Source organism: Peromyscus californicus, unplaced genomic scaffold (genome assembly GCF_007827085.1).
Source record: "Peromyscus californicus insignis strain IS unplaced genomic scaffold, ASM782708v3 Scaffold_13__1_contigs__length_99412109, whole genome shotgun sequence".
Classification (NCBI taxonomy): Eukaryota; Metazoa; Chordata; class Mammalia; order Rodentia; family Cricetidae; genus Peromyscus; species Peromyscus californicus.
The window spans coordinates 83,782,183-83,810,070 of NW_026294424.1; the positions used below are offsets into that span (position 1 = coordinate 83,782,183).

A 27,888-nucleotide genomic window follows, 5' to 3' on the forward strand; every position below is an offset into this window, starting at 1 on the left:
AATAAAAATGGAGCTAAAATAATTAAGCAGTATGTTTAGGAACACAGTCATTTTACATTATAGTACCAACTCCTTTTATCTCACTGCAGACTGATAATAAAGAGTTGAGGCAAACAATTGAGGACTTCATACAATTCCAAGACACGGTTCCTGAACTGTGGGGACATGGGCAATAGTAAAAGGTTTTTGAATGTGCAAGAACCAAAACTGAATTCAAAATCAAATGTGTAAGAACTCAGCTGCTTCTGGCCACACTTGACTGTGTTATATTGAGCCGCTTCACTGCAGCCTTGGTTCTGAACACACAATATGTACACTTTACTTTGTGCATGCTATCATGACAGAATGCCAGTGAACTCTGCCTGAAACACCTCAGCTCAGATTCCAGACTGTGGCAAATTATAAATTGCCATGTTTTTACTGTGATCACAAAGCTTTTTGTGAGTTTAATGTGAGTTCCAGGACAGCCAGAGCTACATAGTGAGACTCTGTCTCAAACTAACACCCTAAACAAATATATATGAGTTCTAAAGACTAAAATATGTTTTATATTCTGAAGTATTAAATATTCTGCCAAGATTTCATTCGTTATATAAAAATAAACAAGTACATCTACTTCAGTATGCAAAAAATGCTTTCCTTTTTAAACAAAATGCTAAAACTATATGTATACCGAAGATTTCTTTTAGAATAAATTTTTATTTATGTCAGTAAATATTTGATCTGTGTGCCAATTTTATACCTATATACCCAAGCTCATGTGAAATTTTCTCAGGCAATAAGGAGTCATGGTTCTGAACACACAATATGTACACTTTGCTTTGTGAGAGGAGCCCGCTCTGGACCAGGCTTTGGATGCAAGCCACTTTACCAAGAGAAGTCTTCTGAAACATGTAGTGGGAACACTACACCATTACATATGAACACTGCTTTTCTTCATTGTTAGTGAATTTTTAATCATGTTCAGCACCTATTGAGTATTATACATTCTTTTCCTTTCAAATTCATCTTGGTGCTTGGAATCCATCAAAGCGGTAACCTACTTGCTGTTATATCCAATTTTGTGTCATTTTCAGATATGGCCAAACCAGCTATTGATACTAAAATATCCCACAGCTCAGCTGCATAAGCAACACATTTTACAAAGAGTTTTTGAGAGTCTACAGTTCAGTTGGTTGTGGTGGCTTTGACCCGTATTACCTTCTCTTATCGGGGAGGCTCAAACATCTGCCACCAGCTTGTTGGCTGGAAGCTGATCCGTCTAGATCGGCTTCACTCTGGAGTCACTCATCTCCATCCAAAGGCTCATATGATCCAGCAGGCTAGCTGGAGCCTGTTCCCATGGCTGTGACAGAGTTCCAGAGAGCAAAGAGGTACATAAGGTCTGTGTAAGGATCAGCCCCAGCCCTGACACCAGGTAGGGCAGAGTAAGATGGAAAGCAAATCAAGAGAACGAAGAGGAAATCACTATCACAGTGCCAGTGTATGCTTCCAGGCTCTTGATAAAAATTGTGAGGGAGGTACTGCCGAATACCTCAGACAACGGACTCCAGTAGGCTTCTGTGGATATTGTTGTAGGCACAGTTACCAGCAGTTTGGGGATGTACTGTTTAAGCAGCTACAACTCTTTCAATAGGTACTTTCATTCAACCCCCACTTACTCATGTTGTTATCAAAGGTTCTGTGGAACATTTCAGCAAGTTTGATGCTGCAAAATACATCCATAGTTTTCTGAATACAGGTAACCATCATTGCGTGACCTATTAATCCAAAATATTGGAAACAATGCAGGAATAATAGTAATTCATTTGATGAGTTATTTGATCAAATTTTTAAGTTTCAAATAATTGATGAAATAGGAAATGATCACAGTTTGAAATCCTAGAGAGAAACATAATATATATTCTAATACTTGTTATCTTTGGATGGTAGGAAAATACTTATTTTTATTTTGATATTAAATATTTTGGTATTAAATAATATTAAATATTATTCAAAATGTCTACAGTGGACATATAAATGTCTTTATCAGAAAAAGATATAAATAACTTTTTTTTCCATTTTGCAATTTTCTGGGAATTAAAATACAGTTCAAATTGTCTTGTGCTTTAAAAACTGGTTTCTGTTTATTGCCAGTCTGATGTTGTCTGAGATATCATAGTACTTAAATATGATTTTAATATTGGCTTAAGGGTATAATAGCTGGATTTTAATAACTAGTCCTTAAATGAAAGTATTTGAGGAAGTCCCCTGCAGCTGTAACCAGTGTGTGTCTCCTCTTCCTGTACAAAGAAGAAAAGGGATTTAATGGCTATCTGCAGAGACTGAGAGAAGTCTGGTCAGTGGCTACGTTAGTACTGATAAAGGATGATGTCTGCATCCCGGCGTGGGATGTAAGGAAGATGCACCTCAAATGCTGGTTCCTCTGCAGTTGGGAACGAACATCCGTGGTAGCTGCCACGTCTGTGTTAGCACTGACCTTTTTATAGGCTAGAAAATTTCACCTGTGCCAAGAACTGTATGTCACACCGTGACATTTAAGACATTCAGAATGCCCACATGGGCAGTTGGGATGCTAGAAGAAGGCCTCTAACCATAGAATAAATAGGCTTTAAAAGTAATGTTAAATTTATTATATTAAGGAGCTACCTGCAAGGGACATAGCACATGAATGTGAATAAATCATCTATCCATAGCATCCACAAGAGTGCTGTCACAGAGTGAAGAATGTCACAGATTCTTTGACTCACCCACAAGAGGCTCTTGAATCTGAATGGGTTCTGTCATTTCTTCAGCAAAAGAATGCAAAAGAACTGAGGAGCCTGTCTCAAGATTCCAGCCTCCAGGGATTGGCAGCATCTACCTTCTGTCTTCTGCATGCTTGGCAGTCAGCTGCCAGAGATCCCAAACTACAGAGTGCACACACTGTGCTCCAGTGGAGCCCTCCCTGAGGTCCTAATCCACCCTCAGTATCAGCTGCAGCAGTGAGTGAGCCACTTCAGACCCACACTAGTTATAACTTCAGTCAGAATTTACTTGACCCTGGTTACAAAACTATCTAAGTCTGATGTATCCAGCTGGACTCAGTCAACATACAACATGAGACATAATAATAAAGTGTATGTTAATGCAATGTTCAGAGCTCAATAGATGCTCATTTAAAAAAAAAAACTGCAATGTTATCATGTGTTAGCCAGTACTGCCATGTTTGATTCAAAATCTAAAAGAGTTCTAGGTCACAGACCGTGGCAGATTATCTCTATAGCTCTCTTTTCAACCAGAATGGAGTGAAAATGAGGATGTACTATAGCTTACATCTTTCAGATCCTGTGTAGACATGGGAATCAAAGGGAACAAGAAAACAGCAAAAGGTGACATGTCTGCATAGAGCCGGTGAGATGTCGTGGCAATACTGCTTACCACGCACCAGAGAGTATGGATTATGGCTATCACAGCTTCCCTTCCCCTTCCACTTCTTTCTTCCCTATTCCCAAGTTGCTGTCACTCCACTCTGAAACAGCAGAAGCCTGTCTCATCCCTATGACTCCATGTTAGACAAAAGGATGCTGTGCAAACAGATGCTCACATGGAGAGGTCAGGTAAACAATCTGTGGGGAGAGAGAACAGCTCTAGGCAGTTGCTCCTCAAGAGTCTGATGCCCTTTTTTAACTGTCTTTTGGCTTTCTACCTGATGACCAATAATCAGACCGAAGTTAGTCTCTTACAGGACAAAGTATAAATACTGGACAAAGTTTAAGTGTTTCTCAACTGTTCCGTTGCAGGTATTCCCAAGCTGATTACGGCGGACATGGTTAGAGAAGGCGCAGCAGTAATTGATGTGGGCATCAACTATGTTCAAGATCCTCTGACGGGAAAGACTAAACTAGTTGGAGATGTGGACTTTGAAGGTAAGAACCCAAACCTCTTGATAAGTGCAAGGGGAACCTCGATTCCAACCTTCATGCTTTGAAAAAGAAACTTTCCTTGTGATGGGGACTGTATTAATATTCATCACTGGTCCCTCTGATGGAAGACAACCACATTTTCATAACTCTTCCTCCCTTTTCCCACCCCCATTCTCTTCCTTTTCATGCTCTTCTGTGTTTCATTAATTTTTCTGTGTATCTGTTCTCTGAGATTGAACCTAGAGCTTTGAACATGCTATATCCTAAGCTCTGTTTTTTTTTGTTGTTGCTGTTTTGTTTTGTTTTTTACTTAAAGAAAAAAAGGTATAAGTTCACTAGGTTTCTGTTGAAATTGAGATCCTTCTCCTTCCTCCCAGGTAGCTGAGATTATGGGCCCCTGCGGCCAGGCTTGGCATTATTTGGTATTAAGATGAAATTTCTTACTATATAGTTTTTAATGAAACAATCTGACCAACTTTAGACCTCTGTATTATTTTTGTTCTGAATTAATTTGTATTACCTGCATTGATTTGGAGATGGGGGGCACTCATGTGCTGCCGCATTCATGTGGCGGTCAGAGGACCACTTGTGGGAGTCGCTTTTCTTCTTCCGCCATTCGGATCACTGGGATCAGCGTCAGGTCACCAGTTTTGGTGACAAGCAGCTTTCCGCATTTAGCCCTCTTGTCAGCCCTATTGTGGTTTTTAGGACTGGCATTTTACACTATAGACATTTATATTTTTTGTTTAGCCATTTACTCTTTTTAAACTGTGTTTGAGAATTTCATGTAAGTACTGTTTTTACACAGTTTCCACCCCTCTCTCCCCCTCCAACTCCTCCTGTGTCTGTTTCTCCTCTCCCTTTCAAGTTTCTGATCTCTTCTCCTATAATAATTATTGTTCCACATGCATGTGCATACACATATGTATATATACAACCCACTGAGCCCATTTAGTGATGTGCCTTATGCATAGATGTTTAGGGCCAACCACTTGGGATTGGATAATCTGTCAGGGAGATGGTCCCTGTAGAAGACTGATTCTCCCTTTCTGAGCAGCCACATATTGCCTGTAGCTCTTCATCTAGGGGTGTGGCTTTATGAAATTTCCCCTATCCAAGCTGACATGTTGACTGGTGTCATTATACAGATCCTGTTTAGACAATCATGTTGTGGAGATTTCATGAGTACAAAACATTGTCTAACAGCAGGGATCCCAGTCCTCTGTTCCTTAAAAATCTTTCCACTCCTTTTCCAAGATGTTCTCTGAGCCTTAGGTACAGGTTGTATTGTAGGTGTACCAACTGGACTGACCCCAGGGTTACACATTCTCTGCATTTTGACCACACGTACTACAGCGGTAGTGCCCTCTATCAGATGCAGAAAGAAATTTCTTTGATGAGGGATGAGAGTTACACTTTTCTGTGGGTATGAAGGTAAGTGTTTGGAATAAAATTAGAAATTACATTGATTTAGGAAAATGGCAGTAGTAGGTTCTCTTGTAGGGTCTATGACCTCTTAGCTACATATAGTTGGCTAGATTTATAGCACCAGACATGAACTCCATCCTAGTGAGTGGACCCTAAGACCACACAGCTGTTGGTTATCCCCAAGGTATGAGTACCACTAACCTTTGGATACTAGAAGAGTTAGTCTTCAGGGGGTAGGCTTCCAAGGCTGATTCCTCTAAGTCCTGTGTCTGAGGTAGGTGGTGTCTTAACCAACAGGGTCCTACCTTCCAGTTCTAGGAGGCAGCCAAGGGCAATGGCAATAGCCCATGTGTTTTTGGAGTGTCTAGGACTTCCATGACCAAAAAATCAAAAGGAGGCTTCCTATGCTTGGCAGTAGAGCTTTGTTAGATAGTCTAAGTCTTTCATGGGGAACACTATCACCCCATGTGCTGTAACTCCATTTAAACTATAAATACAAATGCACATACATGTATTATTGTTTGTGTATTTTATGTAATCTTATAAAATAATGTTTTCCTGTGGTCCCTTTCAAACATCGTTAGTGTTATTTATCTCCCCCTCTGTATTACCTTTCCTCCCCTCTACCCAACTTGAGTACCCCTCCCATTTTCCTTTTCCTCTTCATAGTGCTTGTATCGGATTTCACTCTTACAGCGAGAGTCATCTCAGAGTGTTTGCTAACTCAAACTCAATTTTAGATCTAGATAGTTGTCTGGATAATTGAAACTGATGCTCTTGATTTTTGTTTAAAAGAGGATGAAGAAGAGGAGCTAGGCTGAATTGCATGGTCAGTGAAGGCATTAACACACCCAGCATGCAGTACTAATAGAACAGTTCCAAATCCATGGCCTCTCTTTATATAAGGCAGCTGAGCCCCTAGACACATAAGTTTCTAGCTACCTGACCCCAAACAGTTTCACTTCCAATTCTTCGTCAGGTTCTTACCAACTTCGATGTTTTCAGATTAGTGGTAGTCTTGGGTGCATGAACACCCTAAAGTAAGTGGAGACAGTCTCATATCTGAAATATTTTAGAAATGATACTGATCATTCTCGGTTGCCAAGACAGCTCAGCAGGTAAAGGCACATGCTGTGGGGTGGTCTGTATGTCAAATGTGTTGCTGATTGGTCAATAAATAAATCACTGATTGGCAGTGGCCAGGCAGGAAGTATAGGCGGGACTAACAGAGAGGAGAATTGAGAGAACAGGAAGCTGGGTGAGAGAGACACTGCCAGCCGCCATGATGACAAGGAAGATGTAAAGTACCGGTAAGCCACAAGCCACGTGGCAAGGTATAGATTAATAGAAATGGATTAATTTAAGCTGTAAGAACAGTTAGCAAGAAGCCTGCCACGGCCATACAGTTTGAAACCAATATAAGTCTCTGTGTTTACTTGGTCGGGTCTGAGCGGTTGTGGGACTGGCGGGTGGCAGAGATTTATCCTGACTGTGGGCCAGGCAGGAAAACTCAATCTACAGGCACATGTTGCTAAGCCTGTTGACCTAAGTTCAACCCATAGGCTCCACATAGGGGAAAGAGAGAACTGACTCCCACAGTCTGTCCTTTGACTTCCTCATGTGTGCATGCCACACACATGTATGTGAATACACACAAACAAATGTAACAAAGCATTGAAAATAAACGATTGCTTTTTCTGACCAACACAGCAGGACTCCTTGAAGCACTTCATAGTTACAGATGTATCATTAAAAACTAAAGGAATAAACAATGTGATTTTAAAATGTGCGTTTTATTTTTTTATGTGTATGGGTGTTTTGCCTACACAGATGTCTATGTATCACATGAATGCCTAGTGTCTTAAGGAAGCTAGAAGAGGGAGTTAGACTCCCTGGAACTAGAGTTACAGATAGTTGTGAATTACCTGATGGGTGCTGGGAATTGAACCTGGGTCTTCTGAAACAATAGCCAGCCTCTTAATCTCTGAGCCAGATGTCTAGCTCTTAAAATTTATATTTTAAATTTCACTGGGAACTTGATCATCAGTTGATCACTTATCCAGAAACGCAGATATTTACAAGTGTCCTAGGGCATGGTACCCACATATGAAAGAGTCTGGAGTGAAACCAGACCTAGACGCTGATTAAGCAATTTAAGTCTGCTGGTTAAGGAAAGAAAAGCAGCCACACATGTGCAGTGATATGTCCAAAGGGGCAGAACACCGAGGCAGAACAAGCACAGGTGTACCTTGTGGAAGAGTACACGACTGTCCTCATGGGCTCTGATTGCTATGGATCACAGTATGGTTTGAGTTCTAGTCTGGCAGCACTGATTCTCCACATAAACGTGTCTGCATCTTTACATATGTGTGGAGATGTGTACATATGTGCTGGGTGTGCATGCTGAAATGCTCATGAAAGGACATGTAGAACACCCAAAGCCCACAAACTAACCCTCAGTATCAACAGAGGGACTAGAAGAAAATAAGTTTCTGTACAACAAAGAAAAGTCAGCAGAGTTATCAGTCAGAACTCAGAATGGGAGAGAATCTTTGCTGGCTGCACTTCAGGCAAAGGGCTAATATTGCGAATTTACAAAGTATTGCAGAAATTAATTACCAAGTGAATAAGATTGCCAATAACAAATAGGTAAGTTGTAGCACAAATCCTTGCCAATTCCTCAGCTGATCCTGTTTCCTCAGACTGGAAGCTTCTGAGTCCTCATCCAAATGGATCTCAGCTGAACTGCTTGTTAAAAGCCTGAAAGCTTAACTGGCCCTAGTTCCTGGTTTTCACGTCTTATATACCTTTCTGCTTTCTGCCATCACTTCCTGAGATTAAAGGCTCTTGTCACCATCTTGTGAGGTTTGGTTGCAAACTGCCACAGGGAAAGCGTGAGTGTTTTGTGAGGAGCTGTGAAAGTTTCATTATAACTTCTGCCAAGCTGAACACAGCAGATGTAGGTAGAGTCAGATGCAGAAGAAAGTTTCCTCACAGAAAAGACTGGCTCATTAATGCAGGAAGTTGGACCCTGCCTGGAAAGTAGATTGCACTGATGGGAATGATTTTTCAATGTGAACGAACACAGTGGTTGTAAAGAAAAGGAAACTGTAGGAAGAAGGAGAATTTGCCAAGTTATGGAATGGATGCTTTCTCCAAGTAGGAGGTGATGCACCAGAAGGCAAGTACCAGATTGTTCTCCATAGAGTTGTGCAAAGTAATAAAGCTCTAATTGTCAATGTTTCTGTTTTAAATGGATTTTAATAAATGTTAGCTTTACTGTTATTTTCAATTCTCCATGTACTTATGAATTATAGAAAGATACTTTTGTGTACTCTGGCAAAATAATTTGAAAGGCTCCTGGACATGTATAATTCCCTGCACTGATTATTCAGACTGCTTCAACAATCACAGCATGCTGCTCCTCAGAGCCTCTGTTGCTGTAGTTATCCAGGCACACACTAAAATGTCATGAAGTTCAAGGCTGTGCAGTTCAAATTCCACCTCTCCTCATTGCTCAGCTTGCTTGGTTCCAGTGTCTCACCCTTCCCACTGCAGGCCTGTCCATGTAGCCTGCCCAGTGTTGGGGGTGTTGCTTGCTTAGAACCTCTGTGGAGATCCCATAGGGTCCCAATGGGCCTTTCCTGCAATGCCATCCTTTCTTGAGTGCTCTTAAGAATAAATAGAGCTAGCCAGGCCTGGTGGCACACATCTTTAATCCCCGCACTTAGGAGGCTAAGGCAGGTGGATCTCTGTGAGTTCAAGGCCAGCCTGGTCTACAGAGCAAGTTCCAGAATAGCAAGGGCTACACAGAGAAACCCTGTCTTCTCAAAAACAAACAAACAAACAAACAAACAAACAAAAACCAAAAAATCATAGAACCATAAAATTAGCATCACATTGAACTGATGTTTTACTTTGCATCAATCCTTGATGATAGGACTCAGGAATGTTCATGGATGCCTCTAACCTCTCATCCATATTTACCATCATCCTCTTTGAGCTATCTGAGCATACCTCATTCCTCCAACCTAAGGCAGTATTTACAATTTTTTAAGATTCATTTTTATTATTTTTAATTATATGTGTGTGCCTGGGGGGGGGGGCATGTACACATAAGTGTAGGTGGCCAAGAAGGCCAGAGATGTTGGATCCCCTGGAGCTGGAGTGGTTGTGAGCCACCCAATATGGGTACTGGGAACTGAGGGTCTTCTGCAAGAACAGTACACGATCTTAGTGCTGAGCCATGTCTCTAATCCTCCAAGGCAGTATTTAAAAGCATCTATGTAGCAAAACTGTCTTAATGTCTAGGAATTTTTTCATTAGCAACAGTCACGCAATGAATAATATATTTGAGAAATCTAGATTTTTCTTTGTAGATTACTGTATTATGATGGGCCCTAATGACTTTCTCCTACAATTTCTTTCCACTGTCTTCTGCTGAAGCCTTAATGTCTACATCAGGCATTTATGACAAAGCATTCTATATTCCAAAGATACAAGCAAGAGATTGCAGAGTATGGGCGGCAAGTAGCACCTTCTGAATTACAAACTGGAATGCAGTCTCTAGTCCTAGACGCTCGTAATTACACTGCTTTTATGGCCGCAATTCACCAAATGGACTGGGACAGCTGAACATGTAATTAATGACTTCCCATGCTGCTAATTCAGTTAGCCCTGCTCCTGTTGGTTACCTCTCAGGCCTCCTCTATACCTCATGCCCAACACACAGATGTTTCTGCAAACGGTTGAAGCTTTAATGACTTTGCTTCAGTTTTATGATGCATTATTCCACAGGGGTTGCGTCGGAATGGAATGTTTGCTCCTTACTGCCTGCCCCTCCCTCCTCCCTCTCTACCAATCCTGACCTTGCCTCCCTGAATGATCACACCAAACAATGCAGGGAAGGACTGGGAAGGAGGAGGGGGAGAGGAGGAGCAGGAATGGTGTTTTCCTCATAAACAAAATAGGTGGATTCAATGTCTGAAACTGGGTTTTCTTCACATGCAGTTTCAAGGTTACAGGACAGTAGATAGAAATGATAGTGATAACTATAAAAACTGACAGTGAAATAAACTGAAGTGTGTAAAGTAAAGAAGCCACATTTTATTGAAAGGAAAGTCTACCCCTCAGATACCACTAATATTTTTAAAATTTTAACTTTGATTTTTTTCTTTGAAACGTTTGTTCATGTATGTAGTATATCTTAGTCATATCCACACATCACCACTTCCAGATATTTTATATCTGCTTATGTTATAGTTTGGGGAATATAACTTACACATGTAAGTTGTGAACAGCATTTTTCATATCAAGGCTCAAGTGTACAGATATATTCAAAGAATATATCATGGTTTGATTTTCCCTTTTTTCTTAAACAATTTGGTGGCTTCCTTTATTTCTTATAAGGATTGTGCTTGAATACAGGATAAACTATTATAACAAAGGGATGTTGCAGTACATTACCTCAAGTCACAGCCCTCTCTAACTGAAGTCTGTAGTTAAGCAGGCAGCCAGGGATATTAACCAGTTCTTCACTCAGGGATGCTTTTTTTTGTCTGTATTGATGTCTATAGCACCTCACTAGAGCCACCAAAGCAAACGACAACAGATAAGTTGCCTTACATAGCAGTAATGGATTCCACACACTTCTGGAAGCCTAACATCCAAGTGGAGGTGTCATAAGGGTTCCTACTGTGTCCTTTCTTCTTTACATGAAGATGCTCATCTTTTCTTTATTAGCTTCACAATGCCTTCCTTCTGGAAATGTCCATGGACTAATTTCTTCCCCTTTTGATGACATCAGTCCTATTATATTAGACCTTACTATAATGATCTCATACAGCATATATCCTCCTCAAAGACCTTATCTCTGGATACAGTCACATTGTCAGGTGCTGGGATGTTAGCATCTGAGCATACAGATCAGGGAGAGCACAGTTTTGCACATAACACCTTTGCATACATACTGTTTTTGCTTCCTTATTCATGGTAAGGTAAAGGCGAGTATGCAGCAAAGTCCCTTCACCCTTGGGAACCTGAAAGTTTCCCTTGTCATTTCCACTATAATCTTGTGCACCTGGATATAGATATGTGTGAAAGTAGAAAGGATGTGGAATCCACAGTTTCTACATGCGTGACTCTATTTGAGTCAATAGAAATCCACTTTATATCTAAGAGCGTGAGTATCCAACTCCTACTTGGGAGACTTTAGTTTAGATTCATTCAGTTTTCAAACATTTGTTGAGCATTTGCTGTGAATCCATCCCATGAGACACAATTGTGGCCTAAATAAGACAAAATTTTATTCATGGTAATAACCAAACAAATACATCTTTATAGGCTATGAAATAGTGATTAGAGTTACAAAAATAAATCAGCCTGGAGAGATGTCTTAGCAGTGAAGAGCACTGGCTGCTCTTCCAGACAATCTGGATTTGATTCCCAGCACCCACATGGCTGCTTACAGCCATTTGTAATCCCAACTTTAGGGAATCCATCCCTCTTTTCTGGCCTCTGAAGGTACTGTACACATGGTGTACACATATAACTTGAATGCAAACACCCATATACATTGTGAACACAAACTCATGAAAAGAAACTGTGCCTTCAGAGATTGAGTGGCTGATTAGAACTTCAGTACTGAGGAGAGATTGAAATGTTGCAGGTTCAGAGGTTAATTACCTCATCTTAGGCTACTTCTAGCCCTCTGGAACAGCCATTCCTTGCCCAACTCTATATTGGAACTAACATCTTGTGACTAATAGATAAAATACCTTTTAGGATCTATTAACTTAGCTCACTAGCTTCCACCAACCCAAAATCTCAGACATCATGGGCCTATAGAAAAGCTTCCCCATCTCGCTTTAACTGCCTATCTGATGGACCCACTGTTGTATTTTAAGCTTGTCTTGATTTATGACTTTCTTTTTCTGTGAAACTATAAAACTTTATGAAACTGCTTCCACATTGGAACATGGAATTTGGGGTTTTCTAAATCTGTATTTCCAAACCATGGCTACTCAAAATGGCTCCAGAATAAAGTATCTCTGTTCCCTTTAGAATGAGAGCTTTGGCTTATGCATGAACAATATGAAATTAAAAACCAACCTTTAAAACAAAACAAAACAAAACAAGTAACCTAGAAATGGATGGGTAGAGTTGCTGGTCCTCAGAACAAGCTCACTGCTAGCCTGCCAAATGGAGGAAACACCATGTAGACATGATAAGTAACCTAGAAATGGATGGGTAGAGTTGCTGGTCCTCAGAACAAGCTCACTGCTAACCTGCCAAATGGGGAAAAGCAGCCCACAGACGTGAGGGAGGACCATGCTAGGCAACTAGAGCTGTAGTTGTGGAGATCTTCAGATCAGGTTTGGCGGTTTTGTTTTTGTTTTGTAATCTTCGGGAGAGAGTCTTTCTGTGTTCAGACTGACCTTGAACATGCTATGTTCTCAATGCTGGCCTTGAACTCATGGCTCTTCTGTCTCACCTTCCCTAGTACTGAAATTATAGGGGTGTGTGTGTGTGTGTGTGTGTGTGTGTGTGTGTGTGTGTGTGTGTTATCAGGTCTTTCTCTGTCTGGTAGTTTTGATGAGCTACGAGGAAGCCACTGTAACTGGACACGGTAAATAAAGGGAAAGATTGCAGGAAACTTTGAGGTGGTAATGGGGGTGGTATAGTACATTAGGTCTTAAAGGCTGCGGAAAGGAATCTGGATTTTACTCTTTTTGACTTGTTTCCAACAGGATTGCTGGCTAAACTGTGGACTGTGGAAAGTAAGGGTGTCAACAGGGGTACCTGTTAAGAGGCTATTGTAATTATCCAAGTAAAAATGATGGGGTGTGGACAAGGGTAGTAATGTACTTAAGTATTATGAGGTGGTGAGATGGTAGATATAATTTAAAGGGAGAGTTGGGATGATTGGTCAAATGATTAGGTGTGAAAAACAGAATCACGTATGACTTTAAGGATCTGGAATGAGCGTGAGTATAGATTCCAGCTCCATAATCCTCTTGAAACAATTTTTTTTTTTTTACCATACCAAAGAATTTGACCCATGATGTATGTAGCTGGCGTGGCATGTGAGTAAAGGAAGGAGGGGGCTGACCTAGGATGTGTAGCTCCGTAAGGAATGGGGCTGAAGAAGGGGGCTTTATCCAAGGGGAAGCAACAGTCAAGGCAGCAAAGAGGAAAAGATAGAGGATTAATACCCATTACTGTGTCCAATGCAGTTTATTTAAGAATGGAACTATGACTTAAAACAGTTTATTCAAGTATGGAAGTATGATGTAAAAACTTGTAAATTTGCCCCGGACGCTGGAGTCTACATTTGGAGTTTTCAAAAGAATATACACTAAACAGGAAGTGGCTCCCACAAAGGCATGATAAATCTTAGAACGAGAACTCCATCTGGTGAAATGTGCCCCTCAGAATTGCAATCTCAGAGGACACAGGGCAGTGACGTGCTTATTGTCCCTCTAAGAGACTACTGGAGATGGGACCAAACCCTTCATCTGTTTTCTCTCCTTCTAGAATGTTCTACACTTGAAACCTCAGAATTTTCACTTCACATTCTTTTTTTCTTTTTGTCATTAGCTTTTCCTAAATGACTGCATTCTGGAGTTGGGCTGACTTGGGTTTGAATCCTGGCTCCCTTGTTTAAAACAATTACGATCTTAGGTAAATCACTTCGCTGCTCAGAGATCTGATTTTATCGTTGAAAACTGAGATCATCATACCTGTCTTAGAAAGTTGTCCTGAATATTAAATGAAATAATCACCGTACACGAGCTAATTAACGCCTGTGAATCGCTGAGCATACAGCGGGCTGCAAGCTGTGTCCATGATTCACCTTTTCGTTCCCACTGTGCTGATGATCTGGAAGCCCATAACTCTGCACTTGAGTTACCACTGCCTTCTTCACTGATCTTCTGTCCTCAAGTGTTTCTTTGGTTTAGTCTGTTCTTTATCCAACTGTCAAAGACTTCAACCTGGATGCATTCATGACTATTTCTGTCTTCTTCAGGCTCCCTTAGCGTGATTAGCTGCCGCCGGGCGGTGGTGGCACACACCTTTAATCCCAGCACTCGGGAGGCAGAGCCAGGCGGATCTCTGTGAGTTCGAGGCCAGCCTGGTCTACAAAGTGAGTTCCAGGACAGGCACCTAAACTTTATTTAGTTGGTCCCAACTAAACTATTCCTTTCTAGTGTGGGCTTCTTGTCCTATACATTCTGCATTTCTACCCCACACTAAGTTTTAGTATTCCTGTTCATGCTCTTATGCCTCAGACAATGCAATCTTGGGCATCTGATGCCTGGATCTGGAAAGGAGGGTAGTGGTAGAAAGACTCAAGACTCTAGGTTCACTTCAAGAACCGTTTTTATTTTCCTGTTGCTGTTTCTATATTGTTTGGATAGCTACTAGGGATTGCCTTGCAAGCAGAGCCTGGCAAACAGTATCTTTGACCCCTTATCTGAGTTCTTCTGTATTTTTTTTGCCCTTGTGGCCATGTTTTGCACTGGAGACATTCCTCCTAGGCTTTGCCACATGTCTAGAGTTTTCTGAAATCTCATTACCACATCTGGGTCAAAAGTTGTGTTTGAGTAAGAAATTGAGGACCATCTGGACCCCAACACCCCTCCCCTTCTCATTTTGCAGCACCATGGTGACATAATCAGCTCTTTCTTGGTCTCTCAATCATCTCTGGATTCTTTGAATGCAGAGCCAGCCTACTAGAGGCAATAAAAGAATAATAGTAACTAATATTAGGTTTATCAGGATTTTAGTGGTCTGGTTGTATAAAATAATAAAGGGATTGAGACATTGTACTTCACAATTCATCTGCAAACTGTTGGCCAGTGACTATTGCCAAAAGAATCAGAAGTAGAATATTCTAATGAATATATTTCTTGATATAACTGTCCAAGGTTGATAGTACAGCTATGTTGAGACCATGCTCCATCGAGATGGTTCTTAACCAATTTCCATAGATATTTATATTATCACTATAAGGTTAAGCAGAGATACAATATAAGTTAATTATAATGGCAATCAATTTTAATAGCTTGCCTTTGGTGCCTGGTCTAATCAATGCTATCATTAAGGGCATCTAGTCTTTCTGAAAAAAAAAATCTATGTCTGTTTTTTCTTGAGTTCTTCCTATCCTTGAAATTTTCAGCCAGCTAATTGGTAAACTGAGCTGTTTGTATTCCCTGCTGGAGAGCCAACACTCCTACCATACTAGCAGTTATGATTCCAGTAAGCATTAAGATAACAGCCGTTATCAACCCTATAAAACTTCTAGCTTTTATTACCATCAATAACTTCCCCCCAAATAGCATTCATATTTTTCTAAAGACCATTTTTTTCTTTTACTTTTATAGGAATGAACAGGACGGAGGGTTTTAATGTCATGGAGGTAGAGTTGAAAGTGTTATTGATACATTGAATAATTTGACAAGAAGAAAACAACGGATGGGACAGGGTGTCAGTGCAATGAGAAGAAGTTGGTCAATGGGGTGAGAATTAGAAGTGACATGCAGTTTACTTGTGTTTGTAGCTCAGCTAAGTGTCCTTGGTTGTTGCCTTCTGGTGCCAGTTAATGGCTCAGCTTTACCAATCCTGTTGGGATCCAGAAAAGGCCTGTAGGAGAAAGCACAGATGTGGAGCCTAGTTCCAAGTTATGAAGAGAACAGGACCCAGACATAAGTTGGTCTATGAGAAAGTTTACATAAAGTCATGAGTTTGGATACAATTTCTTTTTTTCCCCCTTTGATTTCCAAGAAATAATTTAAAATGTCAAAGGATGTGTTTGCATGGCTTTAACAAGTTACTACTGTGCAGTTAATCCCATATTCCCCCTTTGTTGTTTATGTATTTGATTTTTTAGTAATAAATGAACTCATTCAATTATGACTTGTCCTTGGGGAGTTTAGGAAATGCCATGAAAGACATGAATTTTCCAAAGTTGACAGAAACAGATAAAAGTTTAGCTCCATAAGCAGGACTGTTGTCTGATTTACTCTGTTTTGAAATCTTCAGTATCCAGAAGCAGTTAATAAGTGATAGTATAAAGCTCTTGAAGACTCACATGCTTGAACTGTAGCAAAAATAAAACCTGAAAACTCATCGGGATAAACATGAACAAATTTTAAAGGACAAAGGAGGCTTAGTTTCTTCAGCCTGTGTCTATGATGGTTTTAATTGCTTTTCTAAGGCTTTAGTTGCTGGTACATAAAACTGTTATATATCACTGTGTTAAACTTTGAAGTTTTACCCTCGTGTATGTATCATCTTGGAGTCTTATACATCCCTTAGAGACCTTACTCAGACACTTACAAATCATATAAATCTTCCAATTTTTTTGGAAGCCCCTAGCTATCTTAACCTTTACTATAACTTTTTTTTAGTCAGGGTTTTTCTGTGTAGCCTTGGCTGCTCTGGAACTCACTTTGCAGATCTGTAGATCAAGCTGGCCTTGAACTCATAGAGATCTGCCTGCTTCTGCCTCCAGAGTGCCAGGACTAAAGGTGTACACAACCATTATCTGGCTTGCACTCTTTCTTCTTTCTTTTTTCTTTTTTGTAAACCTGGAAACATCCAACCACTGTATAAACCTTTTACCTTTCTTCTCCATCTGGAAATACCCAAGCATGTTAACCATCATACATAGATAGATCCTTCATTATTAAAATTTCTTCATATCACTTAATTTTTACTTTTTTTATAATTAGGAATAGTCATTGAGAAGATAAGTTTTTGTTTTTTTAATCATCAGCACATAAAGGAATAGTAAAAATCAATTTTAAAATCAGTAACAACAACCTGGTAGTTTTGAGTTTGTTTGCTCACTGGAACCTGTTTGTGAGTTTACCTATCATAGGAGGAATTCCATTAATCCTAGAAAATGGCAAGGCCTAATTTCTGCATTCAAAACACTTAGAGGCCCAGTCAGGATCTGTATTTTCATAAGTCAACGAATGGCTATCTCCTTATTCTCTGTCTTTTTACAGCTTGTTGTAGAAGGTTAACACAGTCCATGAAGGTCTTCATAGACTTTTGCCTGTTAGTGGAAGAAGCCCCTGAGTGTGTTTTAAGATTAGGGACTTTTGTTTGTTTGTTTGTTTGTTTGTTTACTTACTTACTTTAAATCCTGTGGCAGAGCCTGTGAGCCAGTTAAGAGGCTCTATTGGTTTGTATATTAATCAATTGAGAGCTGATAAGTAACTGACTCTTAGCTTTGAAACTTTTGTGTCTAAGATATGGATGGACTAGGCAGGCAGCCTCAGTGGAGGAGCTGACAGAGCCCTAGCAGTAGGTGTCAGGACTTTTGAACTGTCTGATGAAGATAGGGCCCCAGACAAGGAGGTCCCACAGGAATGATACACATCTGTGTGTCCAAAGATTAGTCCATTCATTGAATTCTTCAGCAAGTATTGCTTGAGTTTGTGCCATGCTACTCGCATTATGAATATGGGGCATATAACCATGCAAACAATAAATAAGTCTCTGAAATTTATACTTTTTGGATATGTCAGAATTCATTTCAAACAGATTCTTTTGATGCCTCTTAGTCCTAAGAGTGCCTTCTACCACATGGGGAGGTAAGAGAATGTTTCCACTTTCTGAGGAAGTAGACCTCTCTTGAGCTATATCCTGTTTCCAACTCAGTTGTCAGGGTCATTCACTGAAGTTGATGGTATGATTGATCAGTCTGACTTAAAATATCAGCTTTTTGAAGAACATAATTATAAGATCACCACGCAGTCTAGCTTTACTCTAAGGGAAGACCTAATACTTTAACCCAAAGATGATCAGTCTCAGTAAGTTGAAAAATGGATAGAGGTTGCAAAAGTAGTTCTCTGGGACAGACTGTGTTTACGGTGCTCACAAAGGTCATCCATAAGAACAGGTAGAACCATGGAGGTCATGATGAGACCTCTGTCATCAATGTGCTGGCTGTCTCCACTGATGCTCACAGTGAACACAAGGGAGTCATTATGAAGTTTGGGTCTTTGAAATGAAGTGAATCTCTAAAGACATTCTAGTTAGTAGGATGTCTTTGACATGAACTAGTCTTATTTTTATAGGAAAGAGTTAAGATCAAAGTACAAAAACACATTCACAGGAACAATGGGGATGTCTGATGCCTTTGCAAAGTTTTCTTATACTATGATGAGATTGTTTGTGTAGTTGTTTCTCAGCATCCTAAGACACAATTACCTATGAGGAAGGCATTTATCTCCTATTCTAGGTTGATTACAGTAAGCTCCTAAGATTAAGGACCTGCCAAAAGATATGGCAGACTCTTCAACATTTTGAATAGTTTCTTAGTTCACTGCTGATGGCAGTGTTCAGTGCTTGAAGGAAAAGGGAACTATAGGAAAGGAGAGAAAGGATTGTGAAAGATGGCCCAAGATAATCATGTCACCAACTGTCACAAGGACACTGTGAAAGGGAGACACTATTGGTCAATTCCCAAGCTGTCAATGGAAATATCATAGCAGTGTTTAAACTCTTGTCAACCAGAATAAAAGTGTGATGACAGCTGACAGCATCCATGGCCTGTGAAGAGGCTTTGCTGGTGATGAACAAGTTCACAGACAGTAAGTTTTGATTTATCCAGTCAACTGGGTTGCTATATGGCTCCATTCAATGTTTTTCTAAGTGGTATGACTGGCATTGTTTTAGGCATTCACATCTATGAAATGGCTAGCCAGATACATAAAGATTTGGTTTAATATGAAGAGGGAAGGAAAGAGAAAGGAAGGGAAGGGAGAGAGATGGGAAGACTGATGAGTAGCTGTCTCACAAATATACATTGAAAAGTAAATTGGTGAAGCAAGTCCATGTATGTCCAACTCACTAACCTAAAGAAGCCAGCTCAGTCTGTATAGAAACACAGGCCAGAGTTTCACACTCTCCTGCTCCATTCTAGGCAAAGAATCCCCTGTGCTCTTCCTTCCCCTAGGATAATCTGACAATTAATGTATATGTAGAGAAATGAAGTATATGTAGAAAACTTGTGGGAACCTTAAGAATCAGGGAAACAGGGGCAGGCAAGATGACTCATCAGGTAAGTGAACTTGCTGCCAAGCCTGAAACCTCTTAAGTTTGATCCCTGGAACCCACATGGGGAAAGGAGAATGGACTCTTCAAGATTCCCTTTGGCTTACATACCCACACATGCAATCATAAGTAAGTGCTCTCTCTCTCTCTCTCTCTCTCTCTCTCTCTCTCTCTCTCTCTCTCTCTCTCTCTCTCTCTCTCTCATACAAACACACACACACACACACACACACACACACACAAACACACACACAAAGTCAATCAATCCATTGATCAATAAAATGTAATTTTAAAAAAAGAACCAGCAACCCAGATAAGCTTAGTACGTTACCTTGGTTATACCTGATCCTGTTGCCATACAAAAATTCAGTGGTGAGCCATGTGCGAAAGAGCCCTTTGCTCTCTGGCTGCACACGCACCTAATCATCATTTTATAACACCCATGTGAGAAAGTGGAGTGGTTCTTTGTTACCTCCTGAGTCATACTATTTCTCCAGTCCTGTGCCATTCAGGTTTTTCTGGTTGTTACTCCTGCCCTTCGTTTTCCTGAAGCTTGTCTCCCCTTCATTACGGTGGATACGTTTGAGAGGCCATGCCTGAGTAGTTTGCATTTAGAAGCATGGGAAACTTCCCTAACCATTTAATTTAGACAATTATATCTGTATACTAGGAAGCTGAGATTCACACGAGGGAAGCCAGACATTGTTTTGTGTTGCTGCTTTTAAAGTTAAGTTGCTTCTAAAAGTCTGCTGTTGCACTGTTGGGAATCTAACATCGGCCACAGAGTGCTTCTTTCAAAATGTCAAACAAACTAGAAAGAAAACCAACCACACAAGAGAAACTCATGGCAATAGTTTCTGTTGCTCCACCCAAACACAGGTTTTTAGGGCACAAATATATTCTTTCTTTCCAGGACATTGTTTTCATAAAATATTAGCCCAGTCAGTTCTGTTTAGATACATCAGTTTTCTTATTGAAGGACCATGGAGGAACACAGTGGCACTGAAGGAAAAATTCACTGCCTGGCAAGAACCTGGAAAATGTTCCAGATGACATCTTTTCAATGATAATTTCGATTCCTAAGTGCCGGTCCTGGGAACCGGGACCATAAAGTTTCCAGAGGAAGTAATGACACAGAAAACACAAGCCAGAGACACCCTCTCATGAAGCATGGTTGCAGCTGCCAAAAGGGTAATGATCACATCCTTTTTCCTTTGTTCTAACTCAGTTGTTAAACAGCACTTTAACATTCCTTACATCGCTTGTCGTATCCCTTGTGAGTAATCTCTCCACACCCTATGACCATATGTCACCCTTGCATTTTTTTGAGGCACATGCATGGGCTGAACACCTAGGATCTTTCATCACCCCTGTCAAAACCTCCATTTAAACACAAGGGACCTTTGCTCCATACCTGTTGTTTTCACTCTGATACTAAAAACAGTTCTCTTCAATAAGGATAATGGAAAGGATTATGAAGCCATTCTTCCCTTCAGAAATACTTTAGCGATTGATTTTAGGTTATATTATAAAACTAGTGCTCTGCAAACCAACTACCTCTTCCATATCCTCTCCTGTAGATCCCTTTTACCCACAGATCAGCAATTCCAGTCTTCCTGTGGCATTTTCCAGATTCAAGTGGCTTTCCAACTAAGAGAAGTTTTTCTTCTCCTCTTGTTTGTAAACGTGGTCTCCCTTCCCAGAGCACCAACTGATCTCTGTATTTCTTACATGGAAAAGTATGGCCTACCTGTGCCACATCTGTATCAGGCTTAGGAAGGTCCTCCAAACACATTCACAGTACCATAAACACTTAACCTCAGCATACACCACAGCCATCACCCAATTATTGCTTCAGTAATTGCATTTTAAAAATATGTATCTCTATAATAAGACTGTGAGTTCCAAGGGTTAGTAACTATGTCTTACACAAGGGAAACTTCTGTGACTCTTTCTGGGCCAGTTTGTAACGTGTAGGAACAGTCATAATCAGATATGGAGATAGGACCAGAGCACACAGGATCTCAGTTGCCATGATGAATACTTTTTACTTTATCCTAATGTTAGTAACAGTTCCACTAATGTCTATGTATGAGATGATCAGATCTGTTTGAAAGAGTAAATCTGGCCATACATGGTGTGGCTGAAATGGTAAATGGGACACCAACTATTGCTATTGTAGACTATAAAAAGTGGCCACATGTTTCCCATGTCCTGGTACATCCCCTTTGCAAAGTAACTTTGCTCCTATTCTTATCACACACTTTATAGAGTTTAAACATGATGGTGAGACATGATTTGACCAATGAGACATTACCATCTTGATGCTGTCGAGGTTTCAAAACTGCCTGCCCTTTGGGGTTTGCCTAGCAACCTGAAGCTGCTTGCTATATGATAAAATTCTCCAAAACAAGGATTCTCTATCTCAATCCAGCTATAAACTGATACCATCATTGTTCATATGGGAAACACTGCTTTTCTACAGTACCGTTGTTCGGCACTTCAGACTATGAGTGTACGTTTCATGGAGCAACAAGTAAACAGTTAACTCAGCTCAGGGAGCTGATCAGCTCTACTGATGTTTCTACTAGACTGAGGAGGAAGAAGAAGTGTTCACCAGGTGGAAAAGGGGAGTAGGGCATGTTAGAGAGGGTAGGTGGTATAAGTCATGTTCCTAAGTTCAAGAAATCTCTAGAAGTTATTTTACAGCATCTGAAGTTTTGTAGGGAGGTCATTCAAATAATTTGTTGTAATTAGTGCTTTTCCTAAAACATAATCTTATTTTCAAGAATTTGCCTTTATTGTCATTTCTATCTAAGCCTCATCCCCAGGTCACATTGCACACAGACAGATAAAAGAACTTAACAGGGATTTTATTTGCTTTAATTGTCAGTTTCAATAACTCTAAAACTATGATGATTTTATGGAATTTAATTTAATTTAAATTTTTTGTGTTCTTTAGTGAATCATGAAATTACTGATCGATCTATACCTTATTCTCATGCAGAAGAGACTTTTGATGTTTCTCTTAAACACATGCACACATATGACCCCAGTTTTAGAATCACAGTAAGTTAATCTCTGGTTGAAGTTATTGCTCTATAATTCTTCTGTGTTTCTCTGCAGTGAAGCATAGAGAAGCCCCCAACACACACACACACACACACACACACACACACACACACACACACACACACACACACAGAGATACACATACACATACACACACACACACACACACACACACACACAGAGATACACATACACATACACACACACACACACACACACACACACACACACACACACACACACACACAGAAATACACAGAAACACAGTATAGACAAAGGTTTCTTGGGTCCCCCGCAGTCCTGTGGCCCACTTATAGAATAATCACTCAAGGCTTATATTCATTATAACTATTTGGCCATTAACTCAGGCTTATTACTGACTAGCTCTTACACTTAAATTAACCCATAATTCTTATCTATGTTTAGCCACGTGACTTGGTACCTTTTCTCAGTTCTGCCTTGTCATCTTGCTTCCTCTGTTTTTAGCTCATGACTCCTGACTCAGCCTTCCTCTTCCCAGAATTCTCCTCATCTGCTTGCCTCACCTGTACTTCCTGCCTGGCTACTGGCCAAACATCATTTTATTTATCAACCAATCAGAGCAACACATATTCACAGCGTACAGAAAGACATTCCACAGCACTTTCCCTTTTCTTCTAATCAAAAAGGAAGGTTTTAACTTTAACATAGTAAAATTGCATGTAATAGAACAGTTATCAAGCAGGAATTGCAATTACAATATCTAGTCCATTTGTATTTGGCAAAATTAAAGAAAATATCCTATCTATCCTAAATTTATGAATCTAAGGTTTCATATCTAACTTATCTTTTATCATAACCAAGGAAAATTATAACTATCTAGTCTTCAACTGCATCAAAGACTTCAGAAGGATATAATATTACCTAAAGAAACAGGAAATGCATTGTAAGCAACTTCCAAAATTCTGGAAATGCCTGGACAGTCATTCTGCAACATTGGGGCATCCATCTTCAGCCTATAGGCCTAGTCTCTCAGTCACTTTTTCCTATGTCATATAGAATATCTGGTAGTCTCCTCTGTGAAGCAGGAACCTGAAGGACCATTTCCTATAATTCTGTGTTTCTCTGCAGTGAAGCATAGAGAAGCCCCCAACACACACACACACACACACACACACCACACACACACACACACACACACACACACACACACACACACACACACACACACACACACTGAAAGCATCTTCTTTATAAGCAGGTGCAAAGCCTGCCTGCTTTTAGGGAAACAGTCAATGAGAAGTTTTTCTGGTGATCTTAGTGCTCATTAAATCACCCTCTTCTAGACATGATCAGGGGAGATGCATTTCACAGTATCAAGCATGACCTGACCTTATAAATTCTCTCATGACTAATCTCATCTCAAACCATCTGTGGTACTCTACAAATATATAACTTATGATAGCCTTGAGATGGTTATGCAAAATTATCATTAGAAAATATTTATTATTTAAGAAACAAGGTCTTATTTTATTGTTCAGATTGGCTTTGAACTTCTGGGTGCAGGTTACTCTCCAATCTCAGCCTCCTGAGTCCTGGGACTACAGGTGCTACTTCCCTCCCCAGATGAGCACTTTTCCTTTACCCACTGACGTCAATACCCAGTGTCATCTGCTAATGATTCCTCACCTAAAAAAGGTGTTCCTGTTCCTTATGTAGATAGACCATAAACTACAGTAACACCATCCTACAACATATAAACTTATTTCTTCTCAGACACAGCCCCTCAGGAAAGTGAAATAAAAAATAACAGAGAAACCTAATAGATGTTTTAAAATCAAATTCATTATTGCTTCCTTCTCATTACCATGTACAAACCTTGCCTCCACGTGTATCCACTTTGTTTCAAACATTTTAAAAAAATTGAAAATAGTGCTTGGATGCTCAACTGTGTTTGCAACAGTGCTTAATCTTCTGCCCACTGAGTAATGTGGAGAGACCTACAGATGCTAATAAAGTCTTGTTAACATCCAGGGAAGTCTTAACCCAAGACAAGGAAGATCCCCATGACGAATGACAGGCAGGACAGGATGCACACGTGTGGTTTCCACTAGCAACCTGTGCAAAAAAATGCAGATTCTGAGCTAAGCTGTATTGCAGGTGTTTCATACAACAGCCCATTCCCATTCCTATCCCTTCACACAGTTCTTATTTTTTAGCATGAATGTAATCCTGAGTATGTGGTTAAAAAAAAAAAAATTTACAAGAGGAAGATGGTGAGACAGAGGCAACCAGTGGGTGTTGGATCTGATATCCAAGGAAGAAAATACCTGTACTGCTTGCTAAGCTTCTGTGTGACTTGAAGTGTAACATGTAACATACTGTGAGTGCCTAGAATAAGAAAGTAGGAAAATCAATATGTTGCAGTTGCTTCCACAGTGTTTCTTTCTTTCACAACATCTTACTCTTCATTGCTGTCCCTTCAGCCACCTGGGACTTTTCCATGATAATACAACTGGGAAGGGGTGCACTTGTGGAAATACAGAATTTTTCAAACCTAGTTCTGCCTCTGTCAAAGAGGAGCAGGATGAGTCCCTGTATCCCACCTTCCTGTTGTGACCAATTTCGTATATTTTTTACTTAGTTAGATCACAAATCCTCCAGCTATCTCCTTCTCCCCAAATCAGGTCACATCCTCCTGCAGACTGGCAGGCTCGTTCTCTCAAGGCCAGCTGCCATGACTAACCTGCAGCTCTCAGAGCCTCTCTCTGTCTGTCTCTGTCTGTCTGTCTCAGTTTCTCTCTCTCTCTCTCTCTCTCTCTCTCTCTCTCTCTCTCTCTCTCTCTCTCTCTCTCTCTCTCTCTCTCTCTCTCTCTCTCATAATGATGAACAAGCCCAGCAGCCCCCGAACCAGTCTTAGAACAATCTTGAAATATACTTAAGACCTCCCTGCCCTGTGACTCCTGGCACATAATCTAAGTCAGGTTAATGTGTTCCCACTTCAGGGCCTCATCATGACTGCCTATAGTTGTGTGAGTAATGTTAGCTCAGCTTCCTTTTCTATAAGCCTACTTTTTTCTACAAGTTATAACAAGAATGACAGGTAATCACATTGATCATAGCTTATTGCTTTTGTTCATATAAAGCTGAAGCATGGAAATTGAGCATATCCCTTTGTGTCCACCACAGATATCATAAAATAAAGTGTGAGTGTGTGTGTGTGTGTGTGTGTGTGTGTGTGTGTGTGTGTCTGTCTGTCTGTCTGTTTTCATTGTAGCCTACTTCATCTTATAAATGATTGGAGGTTTATAACATTATGGGTATAATGGGGAAAATAGACTATATAGAGTGTGTTCAAAAGATGGTATTATTAGATACATTTAAAATGAAGAAATGTTCTGTCTCCTCAGCTGTTAAGAAGAAAGCCAGCTTTATCACTCCAGTGCCGGGAGGTGTGGGACCTATGACCGTGGCCATGCTTCTGAAGAACACACTTCTGGCTGCCAAGAGCATCATTTACTAGGTCACACAGGAGAATACAAAAAATGAATAGTGCTGCTTATTTATTTGACAACAGGCAAAATTCTTTCTATTTTACTACAAAGCTATTTATTTCTACATTGTATTTATTTTTTCATCAGTAGAATCATTGTAGAACTGATTATTTACACAACTTTATGGATTTCTTGCTAATAAACTTTGAGTTTTAGGAAAAAAACAAAACAATTCCAATGATAATTTTGGTAACAATTCTTTATTTTATGGATATTTGTTCATAATGTTAAAACAAATGAGGAATTCATATTTAATAAATATATTTTTTACATAACCTAAATATCACATACAGTATGTTTTCAATAACTGTTTTGTCAACCAAATGGGTGCCATGTAAACTGTAATTTGTTATAACTGTGATTTTTTAATACAGTTCATATTCTAGTTTATCTGTTGAAAAAGAGCTCATTTGTTGAGAGGAAAATAGAATGTTGAAAATGAAGTCTTAATTTCAGTTATCTCCTGGCATACCATAAGGCAATCCTATGGAAAAACTGATGTTTATTTAAGAAATAAAAACCATTTAGGTAAAAGCTGTTATGCTACTTGGAAACTGAAAAATGATTACTTGGTGTCGTAGAAGGGCATGCGTGTTAGGCTCCCACATCATCTAGTTCACTGGTGCAGTATAAGACTATGTGGTTTCCTTATTGTTCATTTCACTTCACTGATGATAACAGAAAAATCTCACAGCAAATGAGTGTACAAAGTCAAACAAAAGTGATTTCCCCACAAATATCAACCAAATACAATGCTGATGCTGCACATATGAATCTGTTGTTAAAGAACTGTGATATATTTATTCACGGGAGCAGAAATCTGACAGAATTATAATGCTTTCATTTTGTTAAAATTGATCCTTGGGCTATAACTAAAAGCTAATCTTTGTGCACACATTTCTTCTCTTTTCTAGGATAGCGTTTGGTTACTAACACAGATGCTATGTTTCTAATACAATTCAAATTGGGAAATCTGTGTGACTGTTAATTAAAGGCTATTGAATGACTAGATCCATATAATGGGTACTAAGGTTTCATACCCAGATCCCAGTATATTTATGTACTAATAATGGTCTTTGTTCAATGCATGGTTTTTATCGGTGTGCCTCTTGATCCTTTGTGTGAAAATAGACTAGCGGTTTATAATAATATTTCAATTGTCCAATAAAAGCAATTTGAAGAAGAATTATAGCTATATTCTTTTATTAAGATAGCTTTAAATATTTTGGGGTGTGTGTGTGTGTATGTGTTGGGGGGTATGAGAGAGAGACAGATCAGGCTTGACAACAAGCACCTCTACCCCCTGAGAGGTCTCGCCGTTCCTGTTAGCTGTTTATTTATTACATTCTGGTATTAAGTTTCCCAAACATGAAAAAAAAAAAAGACAGTAGAATGTGTTCTACAGTGAGTCCAGACCAAGTGGTCAAGTATTCCTGACAGACCTGTAAATTCAGTTTGTAGGCACATATTTCAGAAAGAGTATGGTTTAAATAAATTTTAATGGAGCCTGGGTTCCAAACTAAAATGCCCAGAGATGCTGTGGGATGTTCTGTATGGCAAATGTGTTGCTGATTAGTCAATAAATAAAACACTGATTGGCCATTGGCTAGGCAGGAAGTGTAGGTGGGACAAGGAGGAGAATAAAGCTGGGAAGTGGAAGGCTGAGTCAGAGAGACACTGCCAGCCGCCACGATGACAAACAGCATGTGAAGATGCCGGTAAGCCACGAGCCATGTGGCAAGGTATAGATTAATAGAAATGGATTAATTTAAGCTGTAAGAACAGTTAGCAAGAAGCCTGCCACGGCCATACAGTTTGTAACCAATATAAGTCTCTGTGTTTACTTGGTCGGGTCTGAGTGGCTGTGGGACTGGCAGGTG

General features: G+C 39.9%; 1 protein-coding gene across 4 annotated transcripts in view; it reads left to right on the top strand.

The window, feature by feature from the left end:
- The window catches only part of Mthfd2l (methylenetetrahydrofolate dehydrogenase (NADP+ dependent) 2 like), a 109,249-nt gene extending 82,039 nt beyond the window's left edge, over positions 1-27,210 (top strand). For all 4 annotated transcript variants that reach the window (XM_052735349.1, XM_052735350.1, XM_052735353.1 and 1 more), the window contains 2 exons: positions 3,783-3,908; positions 25,865-27,210. In XM_052735349.1, the coding sequence (XP_052591309.1) occupies positions 3,783-3,908; positions 25,865-25,977 (239 nt within the window). In that variant the 3' untranslated portion in view covers positions 25,978-27,210. The remainder of the gene's footprint in view (positions 1-3,782; positions 3,909-25,864) is intronic.
- The last annotated feature ends 678 nt before the right edge of the window (positions 27,211-27,888 follow it).